At 31.6% G+C, this 12,154-nt stretch overlaps 1 protein-coding gene across 7 annotated transcripts in view; it reads right to left on the bottom strand.

Moving 5' to 3' along the window:
- The window catches only part of LOC148620184 (uncharacterized), a 37,019-nt gene that overhangs the window by 19,033 nt on the left and 5,832 nt on the right, over positions 1-12,154 (bottom strand). For 6 of the 7 annotated variants that reach the window (XM_088580859.1, XM_088580856.1, XM_088580858.1 and 3 more), the window contains exons 2-8: positions 10,409-10,489; positions 9,812-10,066; positions 6,756-7,016; positions 3,865-3,960; positions 3,133-3,438; positions 1,927-1,986; positions 15-90 (exon numbers count right to left, since the gene is read on the bottom strand). In XM_088580859.1, the coding sequence (XP_088436985.1) occupies positions 15-90; positions 1,927-1,986; positions 3,133-3,438; positions 3,865-3,960; positions 6,756-7,016; positions 9,812-10,066; positions 10,409-10,481 (1,127 nt within the window). In that variant the 5' untranslated portion in view covers positions 10,482-10,489. Of the gene's footprint in view, positions 1-14; positions 91-1,926; positions 1,987-3,132; positions 3,439-3,864; positions 3,961-6,755; positions 7,017-9,811; positions 10,067-10,408; positions 10,490-10,804; positions 10,941-12,154 lie in introns of all 7 variants that reach the window. The other variant, XM_088580855.1, reaches the window with a different exon arrangement.

Raw genomic sequence — 12,154 nt, 5'->3', positions numbered from 1 at the left:
TCAATTTAATTTACCTTCTTCTGAAGTACAAAAATGCTGCAATAACAACTAACACCAGAAGAACTGAGAGAGTTACACCAACTGCAATACCTAAAACAATACATGGAAGGCATAAAACACCCTTTTCTCCTTGTTTTTAAAAGTTTACAGCTTTTGATACCCAATTTTAATAAAATTCGAAATGGCTTTCCGCCATTTAGCTGTACTCTTCATAAATTCCCTAATTAAGGGTAAGTGTTTGTAAGATCAGGCAAAATGGGAAAAATCAGAAACATGCATGTCATAACCCAAGCGATCAGACAATAAATTATCACCCAAAGATGCTTTCTCTATTTGGAAAGACTATTATTTGATCTCTGTATCATTGCATTTGCTCAAAAAAATTTTCAATAAAAAGTTAGAAAAATAAGGTTTTTGACAGAATTATCTGCCCTTAAAATGTTCATTTTCGGTGCATTTTAGTGCAAATTTAACTCATTGGTAATGTGATAGGCTCAACAATGAATTAATTATATTTAAGAGAAAATTAATTATGTTGAGTTCACAATCTTTTTCTTTTCCGGCTCTTTCTTTTCTGAGTATTTGGGTAATCTATCATTTATCCAGCTCAGTTCTTATTGATTGGCTATCTCTGTCACGTTGTCTGTTCTCTTGTTTTTATTGGTTCTCGATTTTCTATTATAAATTTTCCCGGGTATTGGATTATTAGTTGAAGTGTATGGAAGACGTTCTTTTATAATCTCAGTTATTTGGAAAAAATACACGTTTTGTCTGATTTCATTTTCATTCATTTGGAATGCATGTTCATACTTACTGAGGTTAGTTACTAATATTTCTGTTTCTTTAATAATTTATTTCACATTTTATTGATTTATGAAAGTGTGCGCATATGAGTATTTTTTGTACGAGAAAGTACGAATGAGATTAAATGATAAATGGGTTCTATTTTATTTTTTCACTTACTATATTCGTACAAATATCAAGCAATTATTCATTGTTTATATTTATTTGTATATAAGTTACGCTAGTTTAGTCAATGACATGAATACCGATTTGTTCATTTAAATGTCAATTATCGGTAATTGTGAACTGCCGATCATATGTTAAAAGTAGATATTTTGTTTTACAGATCTGTTTGTTCATGCAAAAGTTTTCATTAACTACAATCAGTACCCTTGTACCACATATAGGGTAAGCTTTGTGTTATGTGTTGTTGTTTTTGAAATATTTATGTTTTGGATGTCATATTTTCCATGACATCGAAAGGACTAATGAATTTGTTGCATATGTCATAAATTTCGTTATAAAGAAGTTTTATAAATTTACATTTTTTGATAATATTAAATACAATGAGTAAATGGAGAATATTTAGATTTACATATGCTTTAATATTTTTTTTATTAAATGTGACTGTAAATATATAGTTACCGTATTTACTTTGTTTTATTGTGATATTTATAAATGGTTAAATGTATATTTCAAGGATGTCATCTTGTCATCCTGTCATCTTGACCAATAAAATTTAAATATACGAACTCTTCATTCTTTGGAAGTGTCAGTTTATTCACTCACGCAACATTAAACCATAATATGGAAAATTTTGTCTGTCTTCCTTGATTCTGATGGTGCAGACAAATTACAGTATCAAAATGAGGGGTTTTAAGCATGTTCCACTTACTGCCTGATTCTTACAGGGACTAATATTTAAACTATGTTTACACTTGAAAAAAGTTAATAACAATATACGACCAAACTCGAAAATATAATTCTGGAAGGGAGATAATTTAAAACTGGCAAAATCAGAAATGAAATCAGCCTTTATGCCTATGACTCGATACATGCATTTCAAAGTGAAATAGTGGGTCAAACCAGGTTGTGAGGATATTGAAAGAGCGTAAAATGATTTGTTTAAATGAAGTGGTTTACCTGCACCAGACGAGGTATTTTCGCCTTCTTGATTAGATGACCCAACTAAACACGACTCACCTGAAAGTATGCAAAATGTAGATGAATTGAAAAGAGTTGACTAACAAATCTTAATCTTACTTATTAAATGAATATCTTTCGTGAATGTGTTATATTTTTTATTGTGCACTCCACTTGATATACTCCTTGACGCTCACTCATTTCACTTATTCTTTGTTTAACAATTACTCACGTCGAGTAATTTACATTTCTATTTTTGTGGTTTGCTTTTTGTTACCTGCAAGTATGTACGGAAGAAAATATCAGCCATTATTTTTCAATTTTTTTTGTGGGGCCAGCTTATTAAAAGTCTAAATTGAAAAGATTAAATGTAAGAAGGTAAGATGAAATTTCAAGACAGCAAATCAAAAATTCAAGTTGATATATTTTAAGTTTCAAAATATTTTTTTCGTATCAATTGAAGATGAAGTATCCGATAAATTGCTCTTTAGTCAAACAGATATGAGATAAGATAATGGTCAGTTCAAACGACATTTAACACCTAAACACGAACCCCTGGTGAATGCAAAACACTGATTTGCCTTGACGTCAAAGCAAAACAAAAATGCCATGGACGAAGTGATAGTTGGCATTGAGAATACGGGATGAAAACAATTCAACAGGAATAAAATTATTAAGGATTTACAACAAGGAAGAAGGAAAATTACAATAAGGTTTTTTCTAGGGTTCAGTCAGACTCAGTTATAAGTTTCTTTTCCAGAGCTGTAAACAAACGGCCGTAAAATCAATGTGCATGCAATGACGTTCTCGACCAATCAAAAACGGTTATAAGCATGACGAATCTCATGATTAGAATTATATATTTATATTTTTGTGGTATTTTATACAAAGTAATAATTTGTTTTGATTTCACTTCCTCATAATGGCGATTGTCTTCTATAAAACCATACATTCCCTTGTTTTACATTACTGTACTACTGTACACATAAATCTCTGGTTCTTCTGAAGTATCCTATATACTATTAAAGTCTTTTCAATGGAAACAAATGTCCAAATATCATACAACGATTGTTCGTACATTTACAAATGATTGTTAGTGCCCTTTACTTATTAAAAATGACACTGTTCTTGTCAAAGTTATAAATATATATTTGTTGGTGGCTTCATGAAGACACCTTATTACTCAAATCACTAGAATTTACATACCATTACAACAGTCAACACCAGCAACTACATCAGAACTGCAAGTCACATTTTCGCCATCGCTGTCACAGTCTTCTAGACCAGTTTCGTTTCCTTTACATTTGAATTTGACATGAATGACTTTTTCATCATTGATATGTTTTGTCACGAATTTTGATTTACCAATCGGAGACCGGAAGTAAGCTCTACACGCGACTGTTGCGGCGCTGTCATCCCAACCAGTTGTACATATATATCTTCTTTCGTCAATTGAATAACGGACGAATATGCGGCCTTCATTGTCTTTATTTACTGCAACGCTAGTACTGGCTTAAATAGTTTTAAAAAAGTTAATAATAAGATCTAATTACTAGTATAGATTGAACTTATAATGAACTTATTATTGATTTTTACATAAATATACAAAATACATAATTGCATGTTTTAAACTATAAAGAAAATGAAAGAAATTGATAATAATTATTATTGATAATAATAATAATAATAATAATAATAATAATAATAAAACACATATTTTTTTGTGGGTGGGTGTTTAGTTTTTGAATTTCTACGTGTCTGTTTATTTATCTTCCGCTGTCCTCAACTCTTATATTCCTCGCTAGAATTTCTTGAAACTTTGTATTTATTGCGATTGGGATATTGTTCAGGTCCTTTATATACAACCAAAGCAATTGCTTTATTCTTCAATACAAAATGTTAATTTTTTTTAAATTAAAAGCATATTGGAATACTTACGTTCTGTAACCTCGGGTAGCGACACTGACACTGAATTAGCAAAGGGAGACGTTGGTGTTTTCAAATCCATTTCGTTAGTAGGGTAAGTAGTATTTTCTAAAAACGTTGCAAAAACAAAAAGTCAAGATATTTTACAAAATGCATTTGGTATTACAAAAAAATTGTCTTTTAAATAAGGTTAAGAGATTCAAAATTTATTATTAAGCATGCTCCTAGCTAACCACAATTCTTCATGACCTCGTTGAATATTCTTGCAAGCCTTTTAATCTACTTTGGATTCCGAAACTACACAAAAATCTAACAAACAAATGTGCATAGCAGGGTCATTTACTTGTTCCACGTTCAACAAGAGTTGTCCGTACGGCTGACAAAAATTGTCTGCAGAAAAGGAGTGACTATAAGATACACAAATATTTGCGTGGTGGTATTTATTAAATGTGAATTCTTAAAAAGTTTAAAGATGGAGATACTACGGGAGTAACAAGTGTCGTCGTAGGACTGGAGACCATCTTTAAATGCTGTGAGTATTGAAGTTAAAGTTTTGAAAGAGGTTTGGTGGTCCACTTAGCTGACCCAACTATGTAGCGTTGTTTGTATGTATTCTTGTAAAGTTTAGGAATCCACTACATAAACGATAGATCACAATCATCGTCTTTGGTTGAGACACCAAAAGAGGATAGCACCGATTTATAGTTTTCGACAAAAACCTTTACAATGTCAGTGTATTTGATCAGCTTCTTCATATCCCGATGAAACTTGTCGTTGAAGGAAACAACAGATATGTAAAACTTGTTGACCACGTTTCAAACAACATATGTGTAAATAGAGTATGTTGCACCCTGTTCCGTTAGAAACTTATCCCAAAAGAAGAATAATAATTCTTTGCCGTCTCTGCAATCTACTTTGTTTTTCATTCCTCTCATATTTTAACCATAACACCGGTATGGGCTTTAAAGGAGTCGTGACACAAAAACATATCATTTTATAAACGTCTATACATATATGGTAAAGTGTACCAAGCGTTTTCTCGTCAGATTATTGCTAATTAAAGTTAGAATGATTTAATAGTGTTTTCACTAATTAATATGCATAAATGAAAGCCGAAAGTAAAGCTCAATTACCATATATGAAAATGTTACGTCATTGGTTCTCAATCTTCAATTGGTAAATTGAAAATTTATACGCGTGCCCGAAAAAAAATAAGTAGGACTCCATATAAGAATCATGCAAAATATGATTAATTTTTTTTATTTTTGATCTTTTGTTTAAAATGTCATAGTAAACAGAAAGTAACATGTGGCTTTTCCTATAACCCTTGTTCATAGGCGATAAAAATCATATTGAATGTACTGTAGAATTCAAAATAAAGGGAGATAACTCTGTAAATAACACTAAAATACAATACTATTGGATTTTTGATGTGGATAATCTCCTAAGAGCAGACAGATTGGAATGAATAATTATACATTTCATCATACAGACCTACAAAGCAACTGAATACCAAAATAAAAGTAAGTAGCCTTTTTTTTTATTGTGTATCACAGTTTACAGAATTTGAATGATTCTTACAAAGACTGCTACTTAATACGTTTTCGAAAATAGCTTGAATATGTGAAACAGAGTGGTACAATGATCTGTGTTTTGGTGCAATAATCATGTTTAGAAACTTAAAAGACTAAAGTTCTTCTTGTTTTCTTTATAGCTTTTAATTTTCGTTAGGCATACATCCCCGTGGTGAATACACAACTACATTGCACATTATTTTTGGACTTGAACATGAAGGTACAACTAAAATAGTGACACTCTGTGTATCGTTCTTTCTTTGCCGCTGGGTTATATCAATAAACAAGCCCGGTAGATTTAATAATGTCCAGGGGGTAGCGTGGGCGGCTTCTTTTATCTTTAAAGGGTTCGGCGAACCGTGTTACTGGTGTCGACGCAGGTGTAAATGACTTCGCTAATAATTGTAATATAATTGAACTTTTTGTCTTACGAATTTTGAAATAAAACAGTTTACATGGAGAATTTGGCACAATACACATTATATATCCTAATAAGTGATCCCAGGTGAATTTAAGGGAGCTTTTCTGGTACGTACAATATTTTTATAAGTCAAATAAATATTTAATTTGAGCAAAACAGATTTACAACACGAGGAAGCTTAAGCACGAAACCCGTATTAGTTATGAAATAAAATGACCAAAAACTAATAAAAAATTAACTAGTTGGTATTATCCTTTGTACTGGCAGGAACTTTATTTTACACTCTCTGGTACTGGTACAGCTGTTAGGAGTAACGTTCCGTAAACAGAGGTGAAATCAATATATTGAAAATCGAGATCGGAACAGTAAAAATCTTAGAATGTGAATTTAATTTACTTTATGTAAGTAGTTCAATCTTACATGACAGAGCATAATGAAATATTTCTATGTAAATTTAGAACGCAAGGATAGTATAGTCATTATACATGTAATAGTTTAATATTTCTGAAAGCGTTTATCGGGACGGATTCAGGCGGGGCGTGGTGGGCGTTTGCCCCCCCCTAAAATTTGCAAAGCATGGGTTGTCAGAGGTAGATTCAGGCGATTTTAGGTTGAAACTTAAATTTTTCGCTAATTTTACGACAAAAGATATCTACATTGCACCCACTCTAGAAGAATATTTCAAAAATTTAACCTAAAAAATTTTTAGCTGTGCGACCCCCCTAATCTAAAATCATGGATCCGCCCTTGTTTACCATTTTCTTCTAAAAGTGGTTTAAATTGATAAGTATGTATTGGCTTGCAAACCAAACTACGTAATTTTAAGGGGCGTTTGGTGATATATATATAATAGGTATTATAAATAAAATAAACCAATAATAAAAAATAATTTTTTGTGGCACGCCTACCTGTAAGACATGTAAAACCAATCTGTACATATCTTTTTCCGAACAGGCACGTAGTTCTATCTTTTTCCAAATTACATTTATACTCCCCATTACACAATGTTTTGAGTCTTCTAAAAATGCAATCTTCATAATATTTATCAGTCGGATTCAGTAGGTCTATCGATTGAATTCGTATACCCCGAAACCCATTACATGTATACGCTGATATAGAGTCTGCACAAGTTGATATCTTTTTTACTTTATTCAACCACCACCGTAAATCTAAATTAATATAAAAATAACAATTTTGTCAACTTTTATTGGAGCTGATACGAGCTTGCTGTTATATACGAGCCATAATCTGTGTTGAACTCTATAGTAATAATAAAAATATAATTCATACTGTTAAACCTTTGTTAAAACAGTGGAATTCAGAAACATAAGAAATACAATGCACAGTATTAATGGGTAGTACAGTAAATACATATAATTGAAACTGGTCAAGGTGTACAAAAATATCTACTGAGTAAATCATAATTTTTTTATGCGGTCACGCACCAATGATGTTAATAGAAAATGAAAAGAAAGGTGTTACGGAGTATTTCAAACTCAGAGATTGTGAAATGGATATATTTTTAGATGTCAATAATGTTTTGAATATAAACGATGTTAAACAATCAGAATACAGTATTTTTGAAAAGTTTGTATCAAAATGAAAAGATTGAATTTCATTTCAAAATGTTGGAAAAAATCTACGTACTTATAAATTGTTTAAAAATAACTATACTATTGAATTGAACTTTACTTTATGAAAAATATTCTATTTAGATATAGATATGTATCTGCAAATTTTCGTTGTGGTATTAAAGACAAAAATAAAACTATTGATGATAGAGTGTGTTTTATATGTATTAATGTTTTAAAACATGTCGGCTATTTAAATGTTTTATGATGAAAACTTACTATTATATTATACAACTCAGAATTTTGTGATATGGCTGCCATGACCTACTTTGATATTTTAAGTAGAAGGAATACCTTTTCGTATTCTTAAACATAACTGTATCATATTGTGATAAATATATATCTTATAATTCTAAAGCTCTTGTAATTCTTAATAGAATGACCCTTGTAATTTTAGTTGTTGTCATTATGATATTGTATATTGTCATGTTTTACAAGTGGTGAGATTATAATAAAATATTGAATCTGAATCTAAATCTATAATAAATATTCATATTAACATTCACATCCTGCAAGATACTATTCATAATTAAGTAATTAATTAAGAGAGAAAGTGGATGATATCTATTTATTCATTTGAAGGAATCACTTTTTTGTAAATAATTCGAATGAAGGTGCATAATTTTCTGAGTTTTGACTGATTAGTGAAATCAATTAGTTCACTGAATTTCAAGTTATTAAAATTTCGTACTTGGCATCAAGGTATTGTTTTCTCTCATATGCTAAGAAATTACATTTGAAGAGAAAATGATATTCATCACAAATCATTAGCCGTACATAAGTTGCAAATTCTGTTTTCCCTCGCGATATGTCTCCTTCTTCTACTTTCTAATGCGAGCTTGTGGTCGACCACTTTAAACCTACATGGTGTAGATACGCGCCTTTCCTCTAAAATATTACAGCGAGTTAACCGTTACTTCCGACCTTTTTGAACTGGAATAGCCCAATGTAAATACCAATTTTGCTTAGAGTACTCATCTGTCGAATTAGTAGCAATGGAGGTTTTTTCTGTGGTATAAACATACACCTTCATTCAACCAGTTGAACAGCTGAAAATAGGAGATTTTTGCCACAGGAAAAAGACATAGTGAATGGAAATGCTTGAGCCCCTTATATCTTTGACCGTATGAAAGTTTACGACTTAAGTGCATCAATTTTGTATGTTCCCTTGATTACTCTTTAATACTAGTGGAAATGTTCATACTAAAACTAAACAAATATTAAGACTAACGTTTACTTTTTCTCACCAAAATTACTGAAATTACAATAGTAAAATACAAAAAGATTTTGGAAATCTGCATACGCCAATGTAAAATATTTTATTGTATATAGTAAAAATTGCAAATTGGCATCAGGATGGGAAAATTATCAAGAGTGTGTCATGACATTTTTCTCTCTAAAATATGATTACATGTAACATAAATATATATAGAGAACATATTATTAATGGGAGAACCACCAGTAGATGAGTTTTTTTTTTTGTATTCTATAACACTTGAGTGGTCACTTACTGGAACTCCTAACTGATACTATTTTTCCAAGTGAAGGGCAAATTCTACAGTTTAACTGCATGAGTGGAGGTGTCTATTTAAACAAAACCACAGAGTTTAAGCTCCATTGTTACTATTCATTAGATGTACACATTCAGCAAAACTGGTATTTACCTTGGGCTATTCAAGTTAAGAAAGGTAAGTTTATCCAGGAAATCCACTGTAATATATTCTTCCAAGTTAAAATTATCTTTGTAAATACGATAGTTCAATGCTTTAGCACAAATTTTAACGCTAGCTGCCCATGCCTGTACAAAGTATGGTCTAAACCGCGTTTTTCATCCAATTTTTATCATGAGTAACTTCATGCTCTAAATGGTACTCTCTCATTTTCCGTTTAAATCTTTGAAACATAGATGGCTGTTTGACATTTAACGAACTATGATATACGGAAGCGCTTTTTTAGTGCATTTAAATGTTCATTGCTTTCATGTTAACAAATTCAAACGTGATACTTAATAAAGTTTAGTAGATCGTTAAGTGGTGACCATCTCTCGGAAAATTATTTTCGGTTATTATTTTCAAAGTTTCAATTTCAGATGCAGTTGCAGTTTATCTTTGAAAAAAATATCTTCTCCGTCCAAGAAAAAAAAATCACAAAAGTCCGTAGCTGGTCTGGTTCTGTCTATTAACGTTAAAAATCCCGATTAATTCGTTACCATTTCGCATCGTGAAAAATGTTTTTATTTGAAGACTTTAAAACAGTAACATCAGTTTGTCATTTATTATATTTTTTTTTCAACCCAAATGTGTGCAGATCTTGAAAGTCAATAATAAACTTACATTTGCATTCATATTCAATAGTTAAGTATCTGTTAAAAGATTTACAGCCCTGTAGAATATCCGAGGAAATGTTACATGAACTCACTTCGTTGCATCTATCCGACAGATTTCTGAAAATCATTGTGTTGCATTCGACATTGTGCATCTTGCAATTATCGTTATCCAAACTTTTAACGAACACAACATGTAGTGATTCAGACTGGTTACATTTAAGGTGTGCGGGACTGTCACCTTCGTTCAAAACCATCAACTTATCTGACAAAATAAATTGAGCTAACCAAATGTATAACTGATGCAGTTTGTTTTAAAGGTAACAGTACTCCTAATGTTAAATTAGAAATGTTTCTGATTGAAATTGGACTAACTGTAACATATCATCTGGCTTAACATTCATCAATGATTACACATTAGAAGAGTTCACATATGCGTCGTATTACAAATTGCTGAAAGAATTATCTCCTTAAACAATTGCTTGAATTCATCTTCATAAGCCCCAGTAGACCACACATTGCATTTTCAATAAATCACTAAAATAACAATATAATACATGAAAATTTCCGCTTGTCTTATTTTCTATTATAATAAAAACCTACTTACATGTTAAGGTTACTTTCAAGAATCCAAAATAACTAATAAAATAGCCAATTGTTAGTGGCGTGACAAGTTTCATCTTCCAATCTAAAATACCACGAGAGAAAGATTTAAAACGGTATTAAGACAGTCATGTTTACAGATTACTTTATATCGATCTTTATAACAAGTATATGAGGAAAACAAATAAAGTTTACAAATCTCAAAGAAAACTTTATAACAAAAAGTGATTTTTATGGCAAGTGCAATTTACAGACGTTGCGCACGATATTGGTGTCTTCCAACGTAACGTTAAAAACGTACCATTTCTGGTATCATTATCATGGAGGACCATAGAGGTTATTTTTGCAATGTCCCTGACCATGAGGATCTTTGTATTGTTGGATGTTTTGTTTTAAATACCTTGATTTAGTTTAATCAAACGTTTATTCCCCACTTTGTGTGAGTTTTTGCTTGATAATCGGATTTGTGCATTTCCTTCTATTCAGATACCGTAGTGATCTTCGATGTCGAATCTTGTTTGGTTTGGTTTTTATTTCTGGGGGAGAAAAATGAAAATTCATGAGACTAACAAGTATACAAAATTTCATGCAGATTAAATCAATATTTACAAAGTTGCGGGCCTTCGACTTTTATACTATATATAGAAAACAAATGGAAGTGTTTTGTATATAATTATTTACATATAATTACACTGTTATCTTTTTTATTAACATAAATTATGAATCATCGAGACTATCCAAAATGTCAAGATGTAATCTATCGGGTATTGTTATCTGATCACAAGCGCTAATTTCTACGCAAACAAATTTTACGGCTGCAACATGAACGATGGCCTTTTTCCGTTTTAGTAGTTTATATTTATAAGGTGAATTTTTCACTCTATCATAATAATAACCCTTTACAACTTCAGCGCCACACTGAAAACTGCAACTCCAATCATCAACAACATTCTCCGATAAAGAGACGTGTTCATCCGAAATTTTCAAAATACAGTAGTAAAACTCGAGGTCGTCGGCGAAAGCGGCCACAACAGGATCTTTCTTCAGTAGACCCTGCATATCAATCTCATGTTCAGATTTTCCTCATCCACATCTTCAATTGTAGCACCTCGTCTGTCGGTCCGTTTCATTTCTACTAATTCGACTTTTCCTATTTGACTCTCATTCACAAAACTTTCAAATTCTCCATTTATACTTTGTTCACATTCATAACATGATAACAAACGAATGTTTAGTTTTTCCGTCAATTTTGTAGAAGAAATTTGATGTATCTTGCAATTTTGGGGTACTGGTTTATAGTGCGGTAAACCTTCTCTAGGAATGGTCTCAATATGGCGGAAGACTCGCCTTTTGTAAATTCCTGATTATGGCGACCTCAATTTTCTGTCAACAAATTCCTTCGAGTTGTGGATCATGACATTACTCCGCAAAATTGCCATGTCGGCTTGGTTTTTATAAGCCCTCCTGCAGCGACCTCTGGCCCTTGCAATTATTTGCATGAGACATTTCATAAAAGTTTCTTATTTTCTCATAACCAAAGTCACTGGGGATGCGACTAACAATGCCCATACAGTTTCTACTTTTGTACTGCGCTGAGCATCCATCGGTTGATTGATTGATTGTTGGGGTTTAACGTCCGAGCAGCAATATTTCAGCTATATTCAGACGATAAACATGAAATGGATGATAAAATGAACATGAAATGATGATGAAATGAAAAAAGGGATGGGACACAAGGATAATAGGGTCG

Source organism: Perna viridis, chromosome 4 (assembly GCF_037379345.1).
Source record: "Perna viridis isolate PV_CMFRI_1.1 ecotype Kerala chromosome 4, ASM3737934v1, whole genome shotgun sequence".
Taxonomy (NCBI): Eukaryota; Metazoa; Mollusca; class Bivalvia; order Mytilida; family Mytilidae; genus Perna; species Perna viridis.
This window is presented reverse-complemented; position numbering and strand designations above follow the sequence as displayed.